Raw genomic sequence first — 26738 nt, 5'->3', positions numbered from 1 at the left:
GCTTGCTACTTGGGCAACAGCTTGCTCTCCATATTGTACTGACCTGGCTTTCAAATCTAGACAGTTAGAATACAACATCCATGATCGGCCCTGACCGATGGAGGCCTCATTCACGATCAATAAACAGCACCGTGCTGTTGTCCAAGTGATCCAACACCAAGTGGAGAGCCAGTGAAGTTACACCTGTTGCGGTCTTATTGTGACAGTAAGAAAATTGCAGTGGGTTCAGATCCTTGCTTAGGCAAGAGTTAATTCTTGCCATGACTGATCTCTCAAAGGACTTCATCACAGTAAATGTGAGTGCTTCCAAGTGCTAGTCACCAAGGCAACTCACCTTGCTCTTCTACGACTCTGGTATGATTGATGCCTTTCTAAAGCCATTGAAGACCTCCAACTGCAGCAGTGAGAGGTTAAAGATATCCTTGAACACTCCAGTTAGTTGGTCGGCAAACATTTCTGTACCTTACCAGGTACACCATCATGTGGTGGTGTGATCATTGTATAATTCCATAGAAATAACATCACAGTATCAGATGTGCCTGAGTGTAATAGTCAAAGGGGGATATTGAGTTCAAGTGGGAGCTACATTTATGCATGAATTGCAGTATTCTTTTCATAATGCTATTTTTTCTGATTAAATCATTATAAAGTCAAAAACAAATATTGCAAAACACTACAAATGATGATTAGAAAATGCTATAGTTTTCATTGTAAAAATATTAGCAAGAATTAAAGTATTATTTATAGGGAGTTATCTGTTTCAACTTAGAAAGTATAGTAGACTTGTGGAATGGGTAACAAGCTTGGTGATTAAAGCTTATTCATAAACATTTCTTATGGACATAGCCAGAAAAAATTGGAGCAAACTATTACTGTTGCCATGGATTACTGTGTATAGCAACATGTTTATTTTAGTACTGTCCTATTTTCTCTGCACTCTTCTTATTAGGCAGTCCCTCAGGATTGAGAATGACTTGCTTCCATTCCATTTTAGCTAATGATAGCTGATCAGTCCAATGTGACATCTGTAAGCAGAGGCATAGGTATCTAGTAAGGCGAGTCTGTAGTTTGGAAAGTGATGCACTACTTTTGTCCTTAATGTTAGGTTTCTGTGTTATCCTGGTAAATGGACACATTCTATCCCACTTGCTCCTTTTCCTTTTTTGGATTATAGGGTCCAAGGATTCCCATGAGTCAGTGGCAGTTAAACTTTTTCACGAAATCATTGAGTAAAAAATAGAGACATCAGGGCAGAAGGGTTGCATCAAGCAGACACGGCATGGATTCATGAAGGGCATGTCCTGTTTGACAACTTATTGGAGTTCTGAGAGGATATAATAGGTGAAGTGGAGAGGTGAGTGCACCATGGGAAAAAGAGGAGGAGGAGGGGCATCATTATTGCAGTAGAGGAAGGTATGGATTGACATGTTGGAATAAGAATGTGAAGTAGAACTCTGGCTGTTGTAGCAGATAGAGCGAAGGTACTTGATGAAACCTATATAGCCTCCTCTACTGCCACAATGATGCTACTCTCAGGTTGGAGGAGTAACATTCTCTCTGGGTAGCCTCTATCCCCTCTATCTTTTTCCATTGCCCATTTTGTCTCCCCTTTCACCCTTCTCTTCTCCCCGCATGCCTATCACTTATTTCTGGTGCCCCTCCTTTGCTTTCTCCTATGGTCCACTCTCCTCTCCTATCAAATCCTTTCTTGTTCAGGCCTTTACTTTTTCCACCTTTCACCTCCCAGCTTCTCACATCAAACCCCTTCCCCACTCACCCAACTTCCCCTCACCTGGTTTCACCTATCACCTGCTAGTTTGTGCTCCATTCTCTGCCCCTCCTTCTTATTCTGGCTTCTGCCCCCTTCTTTTCGATCCTAATGAAGGGTCTCAGCCTGAAACATTGATTGTTATTCCTTTCCACAGATGCTGCCTGACCTGCTGAGTTTCTCCAGCATTATGTGTGTTCTGGTCTAGATTTGCAGTAACTGTAGAATCTCTTTGTTTATGCAAGGATTATCCTTATGAATGCTTCAGTGAATAAGCCAATAGTGATTGGGACTAAGCCTCTGATAGTACAAATATACAAGTATCATTTGCTAAATGACAAACATTGAACAATTTCCCATTTGTCCTGTACATTGGCTGCACTCCAGCAGGAAACTTGTTGGAGAAGAGTTGCAGTTTTGCAGCAGAGAAGACAGAGGAAGTTTTGGGACTGCTAAACTTTCTTGGCAGCAACCTTCACTGAGAATAGGGTCTGTTATGGACTCAGTAGTTAAACTCATGGCTTGCATTCTATCATAATGCAGAAGTCCTGATGAAGGGTCACAGCCTGAAATGTTGACTGTTATTCCTTCCTACAGATGCTGCCTGACTTGCTGAGTTCCTCCACATTTTTGGTGTGTTGCTTAGAAGTATGATGGAGCTTTTATAGGCAGCTAAATTTGAGAAGGATGTTTCACAATAGACCTTATCTCAGTGAAGATGGGCGTCACGTCTCATTTGATTGATAAAGTAGGTGTTTATGACATCAAAAAAGCCCACGTATACTGGTTGATGCTGCCTCCAACATTTCACTTGGAGTTGATGCACAAACCAGTGTATGTCCATTGTGTCTCTAAATAGACAATCTATACTATGATTCACAGACCTGATGATTAGATCCTGAGATAGGAGACTTGAAGAGGAGCCTGGTGATAATCATCCATGTGGTAGAAAACAGGGAGACCTGTCTATCGTTTGGGATTTGTCACCTAACCTGATTATGGTCACAATTGTGACATTACCAGGTCCTCCTCTTCCAAAATCTAGGAAACAAGAATGTGAAATTATGACTGCAGTTCTTCTCCAACTGGTAACATGTAAGCAGACACATAGTCTGTTTCGAAGGCCTCACTTTTTTTTGAGGCACATTGGTTGTTCCGCAAGGGTCATTGGATTGTTTGCTGTAGAATGATGTCAAGAATGCTCATGTCACAACCATAATTGGAAGAGTTCTTCTAAGTTCCTTCCAGGAGGCTCTAACACTGTAGGTAATAAGTTCATCTCTTTCTTTGATCCTAGCATGGAGGGACCACAGGTGCTTGGATTGAAGGTAGCATGAAGAAATCTGCATGTCATGGCTATGGTGGATTTCTGGATTTCTAGTGCACTTTCAACCCATCATCTTTTCCTTAGGTCAAATATTTTCTGTTGGGCCTCGGTCTTCAGGTGCTAGTAGAACTGTTTTCCTCCCTTACAGCATTTTCTAATCTTTTCTAAGATTTTCTAATCTTAGAGCTCCAGGTGTTTGCATTTAGTTAGATTCAAGATATCCTAGTTGTTCTTTTCAAAGTAGTCTTGATGTATTATGGTAGAGAATTCAAGAGTTTCTTTCTATATGATAAATATGGTGGGTATTAAAGCAGGTCAAATAAAGTGGAAAATCTGTAGCCCTTATTTATAAGGAATTATCAGGTGGGGTGGTGTCTAAGAGGATCATTTGTTGCTGTTACTGTTTCTTTTTTGGGCCTGGCTGATTAAATTAACAGAAGGAATAGTCAGTAGCCAACTGAACACACACTGGTACAAATAATGAAGACACATGTGGTCTTTTACTCGGGCAATGAAATTACTTACAGATGCTAAAGCATGGATTAAGGATTACTCTGTTGTTTCTCTAATGATACATCATGTTTGTTTTGTTATGACGAGATGGTGTTTCAAGCATTTTTCAGCAGGAAGGCTTCATCAGGCTTAATTTTCCCTATTCACTTCTTGGCAGTCGTGTCTCGGCAGAGAACTGTATCCTTCTCAATCCTGGCACTGAAGTCAAATAGGAGGATCAGCTTGTCTTCTTTTGATATGTGAGTCACAGGTTTTGCAAGAGCAGTGAAGAAGTCCTCCATGATTAGGATGTGTGTTGATGACTGAAGTTGCTGTTTCTCTGTTCATGGGAATTGGAGTTGGAAGGCTATAAGATCATAGAGGCATTTGATAAAACACTAGACTATCTTGTTCTTGATGGCAAGGTGTTTCTCTTTTGGTTTACACTTCCAAAAAAAAAAGGATGTACCCATTGTTTTGTTCCTAAATCTCTCAGGTCTACCATATTTCATTCAGAGTACCAATGCCATGATCAAAGAGTTTTGATCAATAGGGAAACAACATTCGTCTTAATTACTATTAGAGCTGTCCTGAGGGTTGTGATGTTTTAGGCCCTGAATTTCATGTTCTTCTCTCAGACTGCTTTCCTTCAACCCTGTATATCTTTCACACTTCGCTTCATGACACCCTTCATTACCTTTCCTGGACCAGGCACCCTTCCCCCTTTGAGGCTCTGATCTTCACTTTACATACATTTTCTTTCCCACCTCAAACCCCAATTCCTTCCCATGCTTCCCCTTACTCTTCAGCCCTGAGGAAAACTCTGTGTTTAATCACCGACGGGCTTTCCTGAGGCAGTACAGGGCTGATATCAGCAGAGAGTGGGAATCCCCTGCTCAAGGAAGCTCCTGGAGTGTCCTTAAACAGGAGATCAAGCTTATCGAGGAAGGGCTGGCTTTGGTGGTCCTATTATCTCTGGTCACACTCTGTCTACACTCATTTCCTTCACTGTTGAACTTGTAACTATTCCTTTCCCTCCTGTTTTCTTTGCCCTCTCCTGTAACAAGGCCTCTGTCCACTTTCAAGCTACCTACTCTAGGCTGCACTCCAGTATTCTATGTTACTGTGTAATTATTCCTAGAATTGAGTTAATAGCTATAAATGAGATCATCTGACCGAAGTAATAAATAAAAGCTGAATTATTCCACAATGTTAATTAATTTTGATTCTAAGGATAAACAGTTAATACAGTTGCAGTTGTGCATGTGGAAAATATATAATTTAGCTTTCAAGTGAAGGCAGTGGGAGTGGCATTTTAATTATTGTTCCATAACAAGATTAAAGATTTTTAATATAGGTAGTCCCCGAGTTACAAACGTCCGACTTACAGACAACTCGTACTTACGAACCGAGGAAGAACGCCATCCGCCATTTTAAGTTGGATCGCGACACCGTCCGCCATTTTAAGTCATTGCCGTTGACACTGTGTTGAATATGTAACTTTGTATTTGGCTTAAATTTTTCTTAGCAAGATTCACCCTGACCCCGCCCCCTTCCCCGTTCCGGTCGGCTGGTGGCACAGTGAGATCAGCACCGGGCTGGAGAACGAAGGTTCCCGAGTTCGATCTAGTGACAGACCGCTCCCGTGCCGGGTTGATGCCGATCCAGTGACTCCCACACCATCCGTGCCGGGTTGGTGTCGAGCGGGCAACTCGACCTCGTAAAAAAAAACACCGCCACCTCCAGTTTAAATTCCCACGCGGAATATTGATCAAATACAGTACCCAAACCCAGCACAGCCCCCACTTGTCCCATTTAACCAGTCTTAGTGCAGTGGACTTTCGGACCCAGCGAACCTTGGGAGCTGGCGGAGGTCGGGACCTGCCGCCCACAGTGTTTCTGTTCTGTTGATGGGAAGCGATCGTGATTGAAAATAAAGTGGAAATAATAAAGCGTTTGTAAAGAATTGAAATGACATCAGTCATTGGAAAAGCTTTAGGTTACAGTCAGTCAAGGATCGGAACAATTTTAAAGGATGAAGTGAGAATAATGGAGCATGTGAAGGCCCTGCCCGATGAAAGCTACAATTATTATTAAGCAACGCAGTGGTTTAATTATTGGAATGCATACATTTCTTAAGTGTTTTATATGCATAGAAAGGTAAAATATATACTATATACTAAGACAAATGTTTGACTAACTGACACTAAATAATACCGGATGTACTTGTTCCGACTTATGTACAGATCCGACTTAAAGACGGACTCAGGAACGGAACTCGTACGTAACCCGGGGACTACCTGTACTTAGAACATTTTGTTACAAATTAACATTCACCTGGAAAAAAGACCAATTGCAAAATATATCTATAACTATACGATATTTCCGATGCTCCTAATAGAGTATCATCAAAGATAACACAAGTACAAGCCAATCAATTAAACCTTATTTATGAAACATCAACAATGAGTACAATATCTGGTTAAAAATTGGTGCTTCTATAAAGTAGTTATAATCAATCATTAAAATATGTCAGCAACATACAACTTCCACTGTGTGGAAAGTAAGCAATTAAACAGAAGACAGCAAGGAACTTGAAAATATAAAATACTTCTTTGCTTGAAACGTTATTAAATAAATGCCTTAAAATACTCCATTCCTACTAATAATTATTTTCTGCTTTAGAGACAAATAAGAAATTATTTCAATGTGAAAAAGGATACCATAGTATGAAATGACTGGAATGATTCAGTATACTTTTGCTTATATCTGGAGTCTCTATTTAAAATTAGCTCAGATTATAAAATACAGTTTTTCAGAAATCTGCCTGCTAAACCATTTCCAGGAATAGTGTGTCCATTCATCTCAACAGAGACGAATGACTGCACAAGAAGAAGAATAAGTACTAGGCAATTTAAATTCCTTCAAATGTATTCTTTGGCCCCTGTTTTCAAATCCAGTACAACACTAAATTTCATTCCAGGAGGCTGGCTTTGTGTCTGTACATTACTGGGTGCTCTTGTATCTATCATATTCCAAAAATGTATGGATTAGGATTAGTAAATTGTAGGCATGCTATGTTGGCGCCGGAAGCACGGCAACAGTTGTAGTCTGCCCCCAGCACAGTCCTTACTGATATAATTTGACGCAAACAACACATATCACTGTACGCTTCAATGTTTCGATGTAGATGTGACAAATAAAGCTAATCTAATCTCATCCTATGCCACTTTACAGAAATTCAAGTCAACCACAAGGACTTGGTTTGCCTAGTATTTTTATAGGAGGAATGGTTCTAGCTCATTATATTGGCAGAGCTTAAATGTACTGCAGAAGTTCATCATTTCAGTGAGTATGGCTTCAGTTGAGACTGTACTTATCTCATAGTTCCAGGGTCTAAGGACTGACAAAATCCAACTAAATTACTTCCCATATTTAGAATAGGACGATCACCATCTCATTAAATTGCCTGTGTGGCACTAAAACCAATATTGAGAATGAAATAATAATTTATATAAATAGAGTAAAAGTCAATATTGTCTCTTGTCATAGTAATCCAATAACTATAATTTACAATCACATCTTTAGAAAACTAGGATTATTTTGCATATCAGATCATAATTGATGGTTTAGTTAATATTGTTAACAGCAATGGAAATTTCCTCCAACAATCTATTCAGATTTAATATATTATTAATTATATATTAATGGGCAAATTTTCATTAATAACACGCCTACCTAAATTCTACAAGTGTACCTATTGCTCCATTCACGTGCCTTTCCAGTTTGCACATTTACTATCGAATGATCTTCAAATGTGGCAGCCAATTAGTGTCAAATTATTTGTAACAGTGCTGTGAACTTGGTAGCAGGTCCAAAAAATAGATGTTTGTTTTTTTTTAAATTTCACGCCATACCCTAGAACCAATTCATTCCAGTACTCAGAATTTCATTTCTTCATGTTACCATACATTTCTTTCCACTGTACTACTGTTATAATTCCTAACAGGTTCCTAAGGTAGTCATAGCCAAAGGATAGCAGTGGGGATGAGCTCCCACTGCTAAACAAATGCTCTTCATGGCGTGCGTCTCAAACAGCCTCTGACAACCAAGTCCAACTCCAGGCCTTCACGTGTGGCATAGTTCTTATGCCCGGTGGAGCTGTTCTCACTGACAGGAGAAGGGGCAAAGGCGGGCCACTGGTGACTTAAAACCAGTTGGTCCAGGCAAATGGAGTTCATTAACCACGGATGATAGCTCATCTAAGAGAGGGAAAACTCCAATTCAAACCTCCGCTGCCTTGTGGCTATACCTGCTCACGGGAAAGGCTTTGGGAATAAACCCCGAGGAAAAATCCGGAGTCAGAGTCCCAAGAGCGGCTGACTGCTGTAGTCAGCACCGGCACGCCAACTCCTGCGATGCTGCTAGCATCAAACTGTATCAACTTTCATCGTTCCTTTGGACCTGTCATCAGCATGGAGGGGTGGGGGTCCCACTGCATGGGCAACAGACAGATCTCCCTATCAATCCTGCCTTGGCTTGTGCTCTGGAGAGGTCACTCCAGCTTCGGACAAACATGGAAAGCAGCAGTTACCAGTTATAAGTCATAATGCTTGATTGGCGTAGAGCATGGTGCCAGGGGTTGCTTCCAATGGTGAGAGAGACCATTGCGTTTCAGTGGACAGCTACTGCCCACCTCAAGCTGGGCAACCCCCAGTCAATAAGGTGCTGTCCCACCACAGTCAGTCTTCCTCATTGGGTGCATGGGGATAATGGATTATTCCACGAAGAGCTGATTGTAACTACCGCACCAGACAAGAAAGAAAGCAAATTGAATGAGACAAGTTGGGATGTTGGAATGTCTGCACAATGATGACTCGACTTGACTAAAAGCTCAAGGATATCGAAGATGCACAAAAAACAGTGGTTATTAACAATGAGCTACTAAGGCTCAAGGTAGATATAGCTACCCTACAAGAAACAAGTGTGGTGGATTCAGGTACACTGAAGGAAAGGGACTACACATTTTTCTGGCAGGGAAAAAGACGAGCCCCGCAAGCATGGAGTAGGTTTTGCCGTTAGGAACTCCTTGTTACAAATGGTGGAGCCACCAGAAAATGGATCAGAATGACTTATGACTCTCCGCCTACACACCAGTCATGGACCAGTATCTCTCGTCAGTGTGTATGTTCCTACCTTGAACTCCACCTCTGAGGAAAAATACATGTTCTACGACAAATTAGAAGCTGTTGTCAGGAATATTCCCAGTGATGAGCACCTCGTTCTCCTTGGTGACTTCAACGCCAGAGTAGGAGCCGATAACGATTCCGGGCCACCTTGACTTGGCCACTTTGGAACTGGTAAAATAAATGACAATGGACAACGTCTCCTGGAGTTCTGCTCCTGTCATGGCCTGTGTGTAACTAACTTCTACTTTCAGATGAAGTCGCAGTACAAGGTCTCATGGTGACATCCACGGTCTAAACACTGGCACCAGCTAGACATGATCATCGCCAGGCACTCTTCCATCAACTCTGTACTAATCATCCGCTCATACCACAGTGCAGACTGCGATACGGATCATGCTTTAGTATACTGCAAGATCAAACTACGTCCAAAGAAAATCCACCACTCCAAACAGACTGGAAAACCTCGCACCAACACAACAGAGATGAAACAGTCAGAAAGGGTTGACCAGTTTGCCAAGTCAGTACAGGGTGTTATGACTACCTCCTCACAAGGAGACACTGCAACAGAACAATGGTCATACCTTCGCAACACCATCCACAAATCAGCATTCTCTATATTTGGAAGAAAGACCAAAAAGAGCAGTGACTGGTTTGAGGCAAAGTCCAACGTCATGACTCGTCATCAAAGCCAAGCGTGCAGCTCTCACAGAGTACAAGCACTCACCATCCGACCAAACACTCCAGGCACTTTGAGCTGCTAGCAGCAAAGTGCAACAGACTGCAAGGCAACGTGCAAATGAGTACTGGCTCCAGCTCAGTGAGGACATTCAGACAGCAGCTGTGACTGGCAACATCAGATCAATGTATGACGGTATCAAGAAGGCCCTTGGCCCATCGCAGAGCAAGACAGCACCCCTGAAATAATCACCGATAGAAGCAAGCAAATGGAATGCTGCGTAGAACACTACTCTGAGCTCTACTTGAGGGAAAATGTTGTTGTTAGCTCAGCCATTGATGCCATCGATTGACTACCAGTCATGGATGAACTCGACTCTGAACCAACCATTGAGGATTTCAGCACGGCAATTGACAGTCTGGCCCCAGAGAAAGCTCCTGGCAATGATGGGATTCCTCCAGAGCTCATCAAATACTGCAAGAGTTCACTCCTCCAACCTTTACACGAGGTTCTCCGTCAGTACTGAAAGGAAGGAGCCGTACCACAGGATATGCGCGACTTCAAAATTGTTACTTTGTACAAGAACAAGGGTAACAGGAGCAACTGCAACAACTACAGGGGTAGCTCCCTCCTGAGTACTGTTGGCAAAGTCTTTGCTTGTGTAACTCTGGCATGTCTACAAACTCTGGCAGAATGGGTCTACCCTGAGTCCCAATGTTGTTTTTGCACAAGGAGGTCAACTGTCAACATGATTTTCTCACTCCGTCAACTCCAGGAGAAGTGCAGGGAACAACAGAAACCCCACTATGTCACTTTCATTGACTTGACCAAGGCATTCGACCTTGTCGGCAGGGATGGGCTCTTTCAGATTCTCCTCAAGATCGGCTGTCCCCCAAAACTTCAAAGTATCATCAAGTCATTCCATGATGACATGAGGGCTACTGTTCAGTACGATGGCAGCTCATCAGAACCCTTTGCTATTCGTAGTGGAGTCAAACAAGGATGAGTGTTGGCTCCAACATTATTCGGCATCTTCTTCTCTATGCTATTGAAGCACATGTTTGGGACGTTGACAGAAGGCATCTACGTGCACACCAGGTCTGATGGGTGGCTGTTCAACCCTGCACGCCTGAGAGCAAGAAAAATTTTAATAAGAAAGATTTTAATACGTGACATGCTCTTTGCCGATGACGCTGCTATAACCTTGTACACCAAACAGCAATTACAAACTCTCATGGACCGCTTCTCTAAGGCATGCAAGGACTTTGGGCTCACCATCACCATCAGCCTAAAGAAAACAAATGTCCTTGCCCAGAACATAGTGGAGACACCAGTCACTGCCATTGACAATTACGATCTAGAAGTGGTGCACGAGTTCACATACTTGGGGTCGACCATTAGCGACACTCTCTCCCTCGATGTTGAAATCAACAGACATATCAGCAAAGCAACATCAATCCTTGCTCGACTCTCCTCGTGGGACTGGCAGAATCTGAAACTCGCTACAAAGACCAAGACTGCTGTGTACAATGCATGCATTATCAGCACCCTCCTGTATGGTAGTGAGACTTGGGCCATCTACTCCAAACAGAAGAGGAAATTCAATAGTTTTCACCTGCGCAGCCTTCGCCATATTCTTAGCATCACCTGGAGAGGCAAAGTCCCAAACTCTGAGGTCCTCTCCCGCACTGAATTTCCCAAAATGTTCACGCTTTTAAGACAACGCAGACTGCGCTAGCTGAGCCACGTCCGTCGTATGAAGGATGGTAGACTGCCAAAGGACATTGTCACATAAACGCAACCCTGTAAAAGTATCAGCAACAATAGAACACACCTAGAGCCTGGTTTTGCTGTTAACAAAACACTACTTTATTAGTAACTATGTCATATAATAACTTAAACCAGGTAATCCAAGGGTTAGCAGTGTTATGTATATATAGGTATAAATAAAGTTCCCAAACTTATTCAAGGAAGAGTTACAGTCTTACGATGGTATGTAAGAAAAGTTCAGTTCAGATGCATAGCTTAATTAATGTGAGAGGTTTGTAATCCAAAGGCGAATGTTGTGAGAAGGCAATTACGTCGATTTTCTGCAGATTCCATGACAGCAATACAAAATAACAATAGCAGTAGGTTTTCTCCGAAGTTGTTCCACTCCACACACGAAATATCACCGACAGTGATCTTCAACGAATATCCTTTCAACACAAGTGGTACCACACTGGAATTCAGCTACGGGACATCTCAAAGTGGAGGCCACAGGATACTCAAACAGAATCCACGTATGGATTATCACCAACAGTAGCTTATCACAAAGGGAACCACCAAACAAGCAAGGGTTGACACATCGGTAGATTCCACACGGTTACCCCAAACACACAACGTGATACACTTATCCAGTTCCATGACATACGAAATAACTCCAACAGTGATTTGGCACAATTTTCTTCAATGAACCACCACATCCAGACAAAGGGTAAACAGACACGTGGTATTCACAAAGGTTTTCCCCTCACCAGAGAACCCACTCCTGTGGATTAACTAAGTGACAATCAGACTTTTGTAGCCGAATGGAAACAAACTCACCCTTATGGGCTCCTTAGAGAGAGAGTCCAAACAGTGACCTCTTTGTCCTGACGAAGGGTCTCGGCCCGAAACGTCGACAACTCTTCTCCCTATAGATGCTGCCTGGCCTGCTGTGTTCCACCAGCATTTTGTGTGTTGCTTGAATTTCCAGCATCTGCAGATTTCCTCGTGTTGACCTCTTTGTTACTAGGTTTCTTCTGTTTCAAACCTTCCTCTCCTCTCTTCTCTTCCTGCAAACTTATTCTAGTCGCAGCAAACTTGTGAGACTCATTTATCAATACTCTGGATCGATCTCAACTCACCCCTTTTGGGCTACTGAAAGTTTAAACCCGTAACCGACTCACTGGTGTCTTGCATTGACCGAATCCATCCTGACTCTAACTCTGTGTGTCTGCAACTGTCCTTGTAAAACGTAAACAAGCTGCAGAGAAACCATAACATTGATTGTCCATCAAATAACTCCACCTCTCTCTCTCATAGTAACTAAGCAATTTTGTAATCAGTAGAAATCCAAGTGTCCAAAAATCAGTCTCATTCTCCCAGCGTTTTAAAGTGACAGTCCACAGAAAAATGAACCCTAGGAGTACATAACAACATTCTCTACAGAGAACTAGCAACAGGCAAGAGGAACATTGGTAGACCTCAGCTTTGCTTCAAGGACCTCCGCAAGTGTGACATGAAAGCCTTAAAAATCAACACAGAGTGCTGGGAGGATACAGCAGTTGACCGCAAAAAATGGCAAGGTACTCTTCAGCAACACCTAGAGCAAGGTGAAAGAGTGATCCTGAGTCAGTTTGAGGAGCGGAGAGCTAAATGGAGGGCACAGCGGACAATTCCACGATTCCCTACACATGCAGCAACTGTGGCAGAGCCTACCGTTCCAGGATCAGTCTCAATAGCCACAGTCGATGCTGCTAGACAAATCAGTGACTACCAGAGGCACAGTACCCATGGTCGACCATGTCCGACGGAGACCACACACACACACTACTGTTATACTCAGTAACAATACACCAATTTATTTAAAACTTGAAGACACCTTTAGAGGAGCAAGAGAATGGAATTGAAACTGGAACGTAACTTGGGCAGAAGGATATACAATTAAAGTTGTATCTGCACCTGGAAGATTATGCCCCATTTATTTAATGGTATGGTGTTCGACATTTGCTATGCCTGTATCAAATACATTTCTTCAATATTTTACAGCTCTCCTGTGAATATTGCTCTGAAGGATCTCAGAAGATGCACATTTACTGAAGTCAAGCATAACTCCCAACAATGGTAACAAGAAAGAAGCTGTAAATAATGAACTGATTATTTACAATGCAATTTGGGTAACAGAATTACATTAATTCCAAATATTATTTATTTTAAGTACTCTGAGGGGCATGGAGTCTCTCCAACAATCTTCTTCTCAGCAGTTCAGGTATCTCTGCATTCCTGCAGAAGAAGGTACTCACTAATGCATAAATGATGCCGTACCCAATATTTTGATTAAGAGATTAAATATACAAAATACATTCCTTTCTTTAAAGTCACCTTAATGGATAACACATCAGAAAAGGAAAATTAATGCTTCCCATTGATTGTCACATAGCTTTGGATTGTCAATGTTATTTAATCCTTGTACATCTTTTCTTTTATGTTGTTGAACTTACATATTTTTTCCCTAGAATCTTAGTAATAATGTTACGTCTGCCCAAAGTTTAACTAAACGTCAATTTATTATTCTCATCAAGCAAATATCAAGCATTCAAAACATTCAAGTTCAAGTTAGAGTACTCACCTTCAGGCTTATACTGAACAATCATATTCACAACCTGGCCGGCTCCTTTAAGAGCTGCTGCAGCCTGTTCATGTGTTGCAACACGAAGATCTCTGCCATTTACCTGAGCATAAGGTAACAAAATAAGTGAATTTACCTGTATATTAACTTGATTCCTATGTTTGCAGCTGATTTAAAACTGAGTGCCAATAGCAGTACATATAGCATGAATATTTTAAGGCCACAACTACAATACAAGGCTTTTAAAACCCTTAAAAAGTCCTACCAATACTGAAGAAACACAACTTGTATTCAAATAGCAAATATCAAAATCAAACAAAATCATGAAAAAAGAAATGCAATCACAGAAATACAGAGCAGTGAACAGTTTATTAATGGAAATCAGCAAAATGTAAGCTTTTCAGTTGCTATGTTGATTATCAACATTTCAATATTACAATATGACTAAAATTATAACACAAATTTGGCTGTCAAGTGATTAAAATCATAATAAACAGTGTGAATATTAGAAAAGGATTAAGTTGTAGTTTAAAATCATACTGCAAAACAAAATGAAAATGCTGTTGTTTTTGAGAGGAAGGGGAAGTGAGAAAAGGATATCGTGGAAGGAACGAGAAAGAGGTTAGAAGAGTTTGATGTACAGTGAGGACAATTAAGTAAGAGGGCAGATAGAGTGGAAACAGTAAGCTGAGTGGAGAGGCTGGAGAAGAGGGAGCAGGGAATTTAAAGGGGAGTTGTGATGCAATAATAGGGTAAGTGAATTGGAAAGGGTAGGGAAAGAAAGGAGGAATGAGGGGGCTAGAGACAGTAAGTGTGGTGAGCAGCAAGAAGTGATAGAGCATAATTATAGGGAGTGGAGACAGAGAGGGCAAGTTGGTGGGATTAGAGGAATGGATGAGGTTACAGTGTTCAGAGTTAGCGGGTGAGAATGATGCTGGAAGAAGAGTGATAAAGAATTTAGGACAATATCAAGCAAATTTGAGACTCTAGAAGAATGGGTTTCAAAAGGAGCACTGAAGATGAGGAGGCAGGGGCAGAAGGAATAATAATGGGAAAGGGGTGACAAAGACTCAATGGAATTAGAGTGTTGTCCCATGTCAGTAGACGGAGTGCAGACTGCAAATCAAACTGAGCTCCAGTTTTTAATCCAAGGAGCAGAATCCAAACTCCATGTCTGGGAGATATCAGCCTGCTGCAAACAAAATTTGCTGGAAATCCAAGCTACAAACACAAAATGCTGGAGGAACTCAACAGGCCAGACAGCACCTATGGAAAAAAGTACAGTCGACATTTCAGGCCAAGACCCTTTTCATTCTGTACATCTCTCCCTGCTGTAGCCCTCTCATTCCTTTTCTCCATTTCATTATCACTCTGTCTCCATCTCACATCTCTTGCCATCTTTCCCTCTTCACACTCATCTCACTCGTTCTTGTGCAATCCTTTTCTTTAGGCAAGACTTCCAAATTTTCCCTTGTCCCTCTTTCTAGATCTTTATTCTCCCCCTGTCCACCTCTCTTAATAAAAAATTGAGTTTGAAAGTAATATGAAACTAGGGACTACATTGCAACAAAAGAACTATGATGATATAGAAGTAGGATGGGTATACTTGATTGGAAGTACATTGAAAAACATGTTAGGAACAGATATAGTTTAGTGTTTAAAACACATAGTGCATAAGTTGAAAAAATAAATGCTTTATGGCAAACAACCCAAAAGAAAAAGTGTTTTACCAGAGAAATTAAGTTTACTATTAAATCAAAAGCAGACATATAAAGTTATGTGGAATAGCAATACACCTAAAAACAGAATATTTTACGTCTTAGCTTTCAACCAAGAAAGACCAAGAAGTTGATGAAGAAAAACAAGATGAAATCCAAGAGTAAATTGGTAAAATCCTTAAAAGCAGGCTTCTAAAGCTTTTGTAAGTACAAACGTTTGTACATAACGAGGAAAATCTAACAAGGATAAATGTGGCCCCTTTACAGATAGGTGCAATAGAATTTATAAAGGACATTATAGACAAATGGAATAATTTGCATCTGTCTTCATGGAAGAAGACATACAAAACCTGCTGGTTATATCAGAGAATCAAGGTCTAATGAGATTGAAAGACTGAATTAAGTAACTATTTGTCAAAAGATTATCCAAATTGGTAAACTTAGAAGCTGAAAAATATCAAGAACTTGATGATCAACACCTGGAGTTTTATAGGAGGTTTGTTTAGCAATGAAGGATTTGGTAAATTGCAGAATCATTCCTGTGAATTGGAGGATAGCAATGTGAGAAAATTATTTAAGAAAATAGAGAGAGAAAAAGCACAGAACCACTGAACTGTTTGGCAGGAGAGAAATTGAAGGATATAATAACAGGATAGCTTTAAAATACACAATAGGATTGACCAGCCAGAGGCAATTTAGATGAAGGGAAAATTGGTTTGACTAATATGTAGGATTTTCTTTGAGCGTTTCACTAGTTGAGTAGATAACCAAGAACTGGGGAATATGATATATTTGTGTTTTAAGATCAGTTTTGATGTAATCCTACACTGGATTGTTAATACAGGTAGAGCACTTAGGATTGAGACTTTCTTGAATTTAGTGGATAGAAAGCAATGAATGGTTCCAAGGATGGCAGGTTTCCTGTATAAGGACACACTGGAAGACTGTAACTATATTCTATATAGTTTAGATGAAAGAGAGACAATATCTTCTAAGTGTCACAAAATTATTAACAATAATTATAATTATTCAAACAGGAAGTTAACCTTTAGGGAATCCTGCGCAAGTCCCTTTGCACCTCTGATTTGCTCCCCATTTAGAAAATAATCTATGCCTTCATTCCTTCTAACAAAGTGCATATCCATATGCTTCCCTGAACTGTAATCTGTCTGTCATTTCTTTGCCTATTCCCCTAATCTATCCAAGTCTCTCTGCAGAGTCCCTGATTCCTCAATATTACCTGTGCCTCCACCTATCTTTATATCATCTGTAAAATTAGCCACAAAGCCATCAATTCCATCATCCAGATTATTAACACATAACATGAAAAGCAGCAGTGAATATTAATTTTAATATTAATTAAAATATTAATATTAATATTAATATTAATAGCCTGAGTAGGCTACGGTCAATTATGGATAACTCTGAACATCCTCTACATAGCACCATCCAGAGACAGAGAAGCAGTTTCAGTGACAGGTTACTATCGATGCAATGCTCCTCAGACAGGATGAAGAGGTCAATACTCCCCAATGCCATTAGGCTTTACAATTCTACCGCCAGGACTTAAGAACTTTTTAAAAGCTATTATTAATGCTTTTTGAGATAGTGATTTAGATGCATATCATATTTTTACTGAGTTAAGTATTGTATGTAATTAGTTTTGCTACAACAAGTGTATGGGACATTGGAAAAAAGTTGAATTTCCCCATGGGGATGAATAAAGTATCTATCTATCTATCTATTAATTTTTGAACGTTTTATAAAATGCTTTACTCATTTCAAAAGTACAAGAAATTTTGTAGATGCTGGAAATCCAGAGTAACACATGGAAAATACTGGAGGAACTCGGCATGTCAGGCAGCATCTATGAAAAGGAATAAACCATCAACGTTTCAGGCTGAGACCTTTCATCATGAGTCCTGAAATGTGGACTATTTATTCCTTTCCATAGTTGCTGCTTGAACTTAAGCAACAGAACTAATTTCTTTTCCTTAAAAAAAGTCCATAATTATGACTATGTATAATCATAATCATTCCATATTAATAGAGATCAAAGGTTCAAAGGCACAATTCAACATTCATCTCTGCTTAGAATTACCATGACGTGTAAGAGAATTTTTTCGAAGATTATCGCCAATTAGGTACAGGCTCTCAACCCTACCTTAAAGTACATTACAAATCAATGACCCTTTATCAGGAATAGAAATAGTTTGACAACAAGGGAGTATGCAGACATGAAGAATCATGGATGAAAGACCGGTGGGTTTAAGCGACAAGAGCAATAGTGATGGAGCAGGTTAGTATAGGATAGTTCCTTTTGCTTTAAGCAATTAGCGAGGAGTTTGTCAGGTACTTTATCCCCATAATTGTCCTGGAAGTTTAACTTATTTCCAACTTCTCTCAGAAGTGGTTCTTGTTGGGATGAAAAATACATGCATTGTGAAATACTAGAGTTTAAATAGGCAGGATGGATTAGCAAGTTGCTTTCTTTGCTAGGTGACAGAAGGCAGGAAACTGTTACTGTTAATCAGTTAGCCTGAATCTATGAGCCGGCTGGTGGTGTAATGGCATCCACAGTGCACTTCAATGCGAGTGGTCCAGTTCAAATCCGGCTGGCTCCTTGCAGGCTTTCCATCCGTGCTGGGTTGCGTCGAGCTAACAACTCGGCCTCATAGAAAATAGACAAATGCTAAAGAAACGGCAAGGTTGCCACCCGATGCATCACAAGGCACAAAGAAGAACTAAAAAAAATCAAATGACATCTAATTCTTAATTGGATAATATTACTATCTATTATTAGGACAGTATAGAAAGGCACATAGAACATCATAATACAAGGTTTATTGAAAGTGTTCATTCACAATGTGCCACTCAGGGTAGATAATGGGAAACTAGCAGATGTAGCATAGAGGGCATAATATTATTAAAATCAGAAGTCCAATATATTCACTCCTATGTATAGATGAACATTTGTTCTGTCCACTTTTAGTAATTGTTCTTTCTTATCAGTCTCATGTGCTTTTGCCATTCACAAAAAACCATAGATAGATTTATCATATTGAATGATTCTTGTGTATTTTCCAACTTATAGACAAAATCAGTATAAGAATGGAACCCATTTGTTACCAGTCTGCATTTTGATTTTTATTAGGCATTCAATAAAGTATCAAATGAAAGGTAAAGTTGCACAAGATAAAAGTTGTTGGAATGGGGGTGGGGAAACGATATGCAGTTGCTGGGAAATAGGATTGGCTAACATATAAAAACAACATCTGAAAGTTGCAATGTGCATAGTGTCTGAGGGATTAATGCTGACCTTCATATATTTACAATCTACACTCAGTGGTCACTTTACTAGGTACGTCCTGTACCTCATAAAGTGGTCACTGAGTGTATGTTTGTGGTCTTTTGCTCCTGTAGCTCATGCACTTCAAAGTTTGATGTGTTGAGCATCTCTGAATGCACTTCTGCATGCCACCATTGTAACACATGGTTATTTGAGTTACTGTCACCTTCCTGACAGCTTGATCCAGTCTGGCCATTCTCCTCTGGCCTCTCTTATTAACAAGGCACTTTCATCCACAGAACTGCTGCTCACTGGATGTTTGAGATTTTTTGCACCATTCTTTCTAAACACTAGAGAATGTTGTGCATGAAAATCCCAGGAGATCAGCAGTTGAGATCTGAGATGTTCAAACCACCTTGTCTGGTACCAATAATCATTTCATGGTTAAAGTCACATTGATCATATTCCTTCCCTGTGCTGATGTTTGATCTGAAGAACAACTGAACCTCTTCACCATGTCTACATGCTTTAATGCACTGAATTTCTGCCACATGTTTGGCTGATTTGAAATTTACATTAAAGTGCAGGTGTACAGTAGTATGAAATAAAGTGATTGTATATTAATGAACTAGACAAAAGGGCTCAATGTATACAGTAGTAGTCAAAGATGGGTGGGAGAACACATTGTGAAGATGTAAAGAATCTATAAGAAATAAGATTAAATAAGTGGACCAATACAGAGGATAGCAGTCAATTGAACTATCGGTTAATCAGGTCAGCTGCTTATTTAGGACAACTCTTAAGAACAAAAAAAAAATCAAGAAAATTGCTGGGATTCCCTTTATTTATTTGGGACACAATGCTGCTTAATTGAGGCAGGAGACTATTTTGAATAGGTTCTAACTAGCGTCAGTCGTGTGCACTTGTGCAAACATTAGATGCTACACCGTGCTTAGAGCAAAACATTTTCAAATTGCGTCAGCTGCGTGTGCATGTTTTCAAAACCAGTTATTTTTGTCTCTGCTAGTTGGCAAGAAATAAACAGTAGGGCAATTCAGAACTGTTCTGCTCACTGTGGTTTCAAGCATTCAGGTTTGGAAATGCCAGAAATGGCCCGGAGTGAAAATGAAATAATTTTACTACTTCAACAAATTAGGAACTATGAAGAATTTGAAGGTATTCAGAATCATCTTCACTGTTACAATGAAAATGAAGATTTGGAGGATGTAATCATCAACAGCATTGTATGAAGGCAGTCCATTATCTGCACTTGGTGTCTGTGTTGATTTTGTTCATTAGGTTCACTGAATGAATTCTTCCATTGAAACTAATGCACAGTTTATAGTACTGTAGATAGTGTTCTAATGTTTTCTGGATTTCACTTAAATACATAATTTCCTCAGTTTGTCTTTTTTATACCTTTTTATCTATGTTTGTATTTCCATGAAACTTTGGCTAATTGGGACAGCCTCTTAATTGGGCCAAAATACTCTGGTCTTGCTGTGTCCCAATCAACCAGAATCCACTATATTTAGCAAATGAAGGATAATGAGATCATCTGTTTTGATAGGTATAAGGAAAAACTAGAATACATTTAAATGCAAATGCACTACTATAGAAGAAGCGAGGTTATGCACCAGTAATATAGAATAATGGTGAGGCCACAGTTGGAGTATTGCCTCCTTTTTTCAGGATTTGGCCTCCTTATTTAAGGAAGTATATTTTTGCATAATAGACACATCAGAAAAAGTTAACTCAATTGATTCCTGGATAAAGCAGTTCTTTTATGAGGATGTTGGAGTTCAGAAGGAGAGATACAGAGTCAGTTGACATATGAGGGTTATATAGAATAGATAAGAAAATTGCAGCAAAGACCGATTAGATTAAGGCATGGTTATTAAGTGGCACATTGGATGATTAGAAGTGGCGCATTGCACCCAGTGATAATAATAAAAAAGTAAGCCTACTCATGCAAAAAGTATTAACCAAAAACCGATTTGTAGAAAAAAAAATCTGTAACAGGAATTCAAGTAGCTTAGAGCTAGAAATGGGTTTTACTGAGAATAAATCTAAAACTTAGCAATTATTTTTAGCAATTTTATTATTTTGTGCACATCTTTTGGCAAATGTTATCTTCTTTCACATTAATCTGTTTTCAATTTAAAAAAACTGTTCAATGAGTCAAACTAGGAAAGAAGGACTTTTGTTCTGCAGTCGTTCCATAACTGTTCAATACACGTTTGATACTTGTTTGATCCTGAGGCGCCAGGCGCCTGCACCAGCGGTGCGTCGCAGGTTTTTGCCAGTCAGTTTACAACTGACACTTGTGCGCTACGGAGTTGTGCTTTGTTCGTCCTTTGTGAACATTTGCAGTTTTGTACTTCATCGAAAGTTAAGCCGTGATTTTACATTCAGTTATCCATCATGATGTAAAAGAAAATAAGCAAAAGAAAAGCAGAAAGTGATAGTAAGCGTGAATTCAATGAAGAGTGGGAAAATGAGTTCTTATTTATAGTGGGTCTGTCAGGAAAACCGTTGTGCATTGTTTGTGAAAACATTTTCTCACACAATAGAAGACATGATCTTGATAGACACTATAAAACACAACATCAGACTGAAATAGAAGGAAAACTGAAGCTAGTGCTTGGGTCTGAGTTATGGAAAGAATACGTGATTAAGAAAAAGGAAGAAATCAAAAGAAGACAAAATATATTTGTTAAAGTCTCATTAAGGTAAGTAATGTTTATCTTGTTTTTATATTAAATCAATATATCATGTAAAAATGCTAAATATGTCTATATTAACATATTTTTACATGATTTGAATGGGGGTACAAGAGTTGTATGGTGCATCTGAACTTGTGCGTGGAAAAATTGACGCATGAGATGTAAAAGGTTGGCCACCCCTGTTCTATACCAGTCACGTGGACAACTGTCCACCTACTTGGCTAGGCACAGATGTAACAATATTCTAAAGGCTTGACATTACCAAACAGAAAGGTGATTTTCAATCCATCCACCACATATATCCTCAACCATGTCTATAATAGTATTTGAGCAGCATCTAGAAGGGAAAGAGAAGTCACTGACTAACAATCCATCATTAATTTCCCCTCTCATCATGACATGAAAATTTGCTGGTCAACAAGTCAACAAGTTTATGAGTATCTTTGCTACATGGACTGCAAAAAAAATTAAAGATAAAGGCCATTCCTTTCATCTTTTCAAAGAAAATTAGGGCTTGGGAAATAGATTTAAGATAGCCTTTTAACATTTATACAATTAGAATGATTCTCTTCTTGTGTTATCCTATCCTCATCTCCAACTATCTTATCCAAATTGTGGGAACAGAGATTTATCTTCGGTCTTTAATTCTAAGGACTTGTGGGGTAATACTGGCTGTTGGGTATTCAGTAAAACACCAATAATCTAGTATTAATTTGCTTAGATAACCAAATAGTTTGGCACCTGGCACACCAGATTCTGTCCTCTCTTTAAACTGACTTCAGCCCTGTTTCTGGTGCTCCATTTAAATGCACTTAGTTCTGTCTTCCATGATGCCTTTAAACTCATATCAGCCTTACTTCTACATTCCTTTTAAACAAAATGGGGTCCCATTTCTCATGATCCCTTTACACTCACCAACTTCTGGTTCCCATGATTGGAAAAAAGAAAGAAAAATTAGCTTTCAAAATGTACAGTGAAATGTGTCACTTGCATCAAATCAAATCAATGACAATTCTGCTGCGGGCAGCCTGCAAGTGTCGCCATGCTTCTGGTGGCAACATAGCATGCCCACAACTCACTAACTCCTATTGTATGTTTTTGGAATGTGAGAGGAAACGGGAGCACCTGGACGAAACCCACGTAGTCACAGAGAGAACATACAAACTCCTTACTGGTAGTGGCTTGAATTGAACTCTGATTGGTAATTGTTGGTCCTGTAAAGTGATGAGTTAACTGCTGTGCTACTGTGCCACTGTCTATGCTACCACTGGCACTAAAGAGCTGAAAATTGCAAAAATTGTTGGTCATTATCAGCAAAAACCATTCCCAAAAAAATGGGAGTAGCATTTAGTAATTAAGTTAAGTCTAGAAAGTTAACAGTTAATTGAAATACATTGTGTAATTTCTGTTCAAAGTGTAGAAGACCAAGGACAGAGACAGAGTTTCAACCTGATCATTTCTATCTGATTCTGCATTGAGCTTCTAACACTATCATTTTCATCACACAGCTTGCTTACATCCAGCCTTTGCAATAAAGATGCTGGAAATACTCAGCATACAGAGGGAAAAAAAGCAGGGTTAACGCTTCAGGTTGATGACTTTTCATCAGAACTGAGAAATTTTAAAATCAATCATTCTTAATTTGCATAGACAAGTGGAAAGAATAAATGGAACATCTTGACAGGGTGGAAACAAAGAATAATTAAAAGATACGAGATGTCGCCAGAGCAGGGTGACTCGTTGCAAACTGAACCTACATATCCACTCATACTTCTATTATAATCTTCCTTGCCTTTAAATCTAAATTCTCTGTCTCTAACAATCTACCTCAATGCACTGTGCACTAAATTGATCTGTATAAACAGTTTGCACGACAAGCTATTCACAGTATCTCAATACCAGCAACAATAACAAAGCAATTCCAGTTCCATTTCTAAGTAATGGTGATGCTGGCCAGCTGATGCTGACAGGGTGTGAAGACAATTGATCACAATAGGTCTACCTGTAGGAAATGTAAGTAGAAGGAAATGACTAAGATCAGAGGAGAGATTAAAAAATATTGTTGCTGGAGTTGTGAGATACAAAACACTGCTACGACTGGAACCTGAAATAAAAGGGTTCCAAAAAATATTCAGCAGATCAAGAAATGATTGTGGAGAGAGATTAATAAGATGACTCATCAGAATTTTACAAATTCCTTTTAAACACACTGAGGTCCCCTTCCTCATATTCCTTGTAAAATCACCTGCCTTTCTTTGCATGCTCCCTTTAAACTCACTGCACTCGGATTCCAGTACTCCCTTTAAACACATGGGGGGTGGGAGGTGGTCATGTTTCCCAAGCTTACTGTTTAGCCTACATTGATAGAAAAGTAGATACAAGCTAAATAGGCAGAAGTTCAGCTTTGCCCCTATTTGACATTTGCTGAAAATGTTAATAACTGCAGAGAAAAAAAGGAAAAAAAGAAACCAATTAAAGATTTAAAAAAACAGAATATGAATAAAATAACCTGTAGTTCAAGTCAGCACCAGTGCACAGAAAAGCATAGAAAAACATTTTAGATTGATGACCTTTCATCAGAACTGGAATACTTAAAGATCTAACAAGTTTCAATCTAATTGCATGTGAAAAGGAGGGCTGTCTGTCAAAGGAGGGAAGATAAGAAGGATTAAAACAAAAGGAAAGACCACATAATGTATAAACGAATAGGACGTGAAAAGTAAAGAAAGGAACTGAACATTGCAAAAGCAGGATCTCATTACTAACATATGCTGTTCCATAAAAATGGGAACTAAGTTTGAGTCCAGAAAGTTAATGTTCAGTTGAAAAATATTGCTTGTGAAGTTTCTATTGGAAGCATATAGCAGACCAAGGAAAGAAACAGAGTGACTCACATTTTAAATCTGTAGAATGAGAAGTTTACAACATCTGTATCTCTTCTGCAACTTCTGTATTCTGTGTGAGTGCTGCTTACATTTGGGGCCGATGGTACAAAGTTGTTAGCAAAACACTATTACTGCACCAGTGACCTGGGTTCAATTCCACCACTGTCTCTTAAGGAGCTGGTATATTGATATTCCAAAGATGTATGAGTTAGTAGATTAACTGGTCATGTGTAATTGGGAAACGTGGAATCGTTGGGTTGAAAAAAGCGCAGATGTACCGTAAATGGAGGAGATGCCGGTGAGGGCAGCATTAATAGTGGAGGGAGGGAAATCCCATTCTTTAAAGAAGGAGGACATCTCTGTTCCTGGGAACAGATGTAGCAGAGGGGAAGAAACTGAGAAAAGGGAATACAGGTAGTCCCCGAGTTATGAATGTCCGACTTACGGACAACTTGTACTTAGGAACCGAGGAAGGAGAACGCCGTCCGCCATTTTAAGTTGGATCGTGACACCATCCGCCATTTTAAGTAGTTGCCGTTGACACTGTGTTGGGAGTTAAACTTTGTATTTGGCTTAAATTTTTCTTAGCAAGATTCACCCTGACCCCGCCTTCCCTCCCCCCCCATTCCGGTCGGCTGGTGGTGCAGTGAGATCAACGCCGGGCTGGAGGACGGAGTTTCTCGAGTTCGATCCAGTGATAGACCGTTCCCGTGCCGGGTTGATGTCGATCCAGAGACTCCCGTACCATCCGTGCTGGGTTGATGTTGAGCTTGCAACTCGACCTCGTAAAAAAAACCCACTGCCACCTCCAGTTTAAATTCCCACGTGGAATATTGTGGATGAGCAAACACCCAAACCCAGCACAGCCTCCACTTGTCCCATTTAGCCTGTCTCAATGCGATGGTCCTTAGGACCCAGCGGACCTCGGGAGCCGGCAAAGCTCGGGAGCTGCTGCCCGCAGTGTTTCTGTTCCATTGACGGGAAGCGATCGCGATTGAAAATAAAGTGGAAATAATAAAGCATTTGGAAAGAGGTGAAATGCCATCGGTCATTGGAAAAGCGTTAGGCTACAGTCAGTCAACCATCGGAACAATTTTAAAGGATAACGGATAAAGTGAGAATAATGGAGCATTTGAAAGGCGCTGCCCCGATGAAAGCTACAATTATTACTAAGCAACGCAATGGTTTAATTATTGGAATACATACGTTTCTTAAGTGTTTTATATGCATAGAAAGGTAAAATATATACTACATACTAAGACAAACACTTGACTGATGCTAAATAATACCAGATGCACTTGTTCCGACTTTCGTACAAATCCGAAGACGGACTCAGGAACGGAACTCGTACGTAACCCGGGGACCACCTGTAGCATTTTTAAAGTAGGTAGGGTGGGAAGAGGTATAATGGAGACAAACATGCGAGTCAGTAGGTTTATAAAAGATGTCGGTTAACAGTTTGTCTCCACAGATGGAAATGAAGAGATTCAGAATTGGGAGGGAGGTGACAGAGACGGACCAGGTGAATTTAAGGGGAGGATGTAAGCTAGAGGCAAAATTGATAACATTGACGAACTCAGCATGGGTGCATGAAGCAGTACCAATGCACTTGTCAATGTAGCGGAGGAAGCTGCAGGGAGTAAACCTGGGGAAGGCATTGAGCCTGGACTGTTCTATGTAGCCAATAAACAAGTGGGCATAGCTGGAGCCCATACAAGTACTTATGGCTACCCCTCTAGTTTGGAAAAAGTGGGAGAAGATGAAGGAAAATTTTCTCAGGGTGAGGACCAATTCTGTCAGACGGAGGAGGGTAGTGGTGGAGGGGGATTGGTTGGTTCTTTTATCAAGAAAGAAATGAAGAGCTTTGAGGCCTTCATGATGGGAGATAGAGGTGTATAGGGACAGAGCATCATGGTGAAGATGAGGCAATCAGGGCCAGGGAATTGAAAGATACTGAGGAAATCAAGGGATTGAAAAGTGTTGCGGACGTGTGTGCGTAATAATGTTATATGGTTATATGTAGGTGGGAAGGGACTGAACCAAGGGGTATAGAATGGAATTGAGATATGAGAACATGAGTTCAGTGGGGCAGGAGCAGGCAGAGACAATGGACCTACCTGGACAATCAAGTGTGGATTTTGGGTAGGAGGTAGAAGTGAAATACACACCAGCCATGACACTGAGCTTTCTTCCATTGCCTCCATCTCTGAGCCTACTTCTTTGTCCAGGATTCCACACCCTACACTGATGATGGGGTAGGGCAACTAAGAGATTGGTGGCAGTGGATGGGAGTTCT

The 26738-nt window shown here is 40.1% G+C and overlaps 1 protein-coding gene across 8 annotated transcripts in view; it reads right to left on the bottom strand.

Moving 5' to 3' along the window:
• Window positions 1–26738, bottom strand: part of LOC140726699 (disks large homolog 2-like) — a 797667-nt gene that overhangs the window by 275655 nt on the left and 495274 nt on the right. For all 8 annotated transcript variants that reach the window (XM_073043428.1, XM_073043429.1, XM_073043430.1 and 5 more), the window contains one exon: window positions 13825–13927. In XM_073043428.1, the coding sequence (XP_072899529.1) occupies window positions 13825–13927 (103 nt within the window). The remainder of the gene's footprint in view (window positions 1–13824; window positions 13928–26738) is intronic.

The sequence above is a fragment of the Hemitrygon akajei genome, chromosome 4, assembly GCF_048418815.1.
Source record: "Hemitrygon akajei chromosome 4, sHemAka1.3, whole genome shotgun sequence".
In the NCBI taxonomy this organism is placed as follows: Eukaryota; Metazoa; Chordata; class Chondrichthyes; order Myliobatiformes; family Dasyatidae; genus Hemitrygon; species Hemitrygon akajei.
Note: the sequence above shows the minus strand (reverse complement) of the source record. Positions and strands in the feature narration are given on the sequence as shown.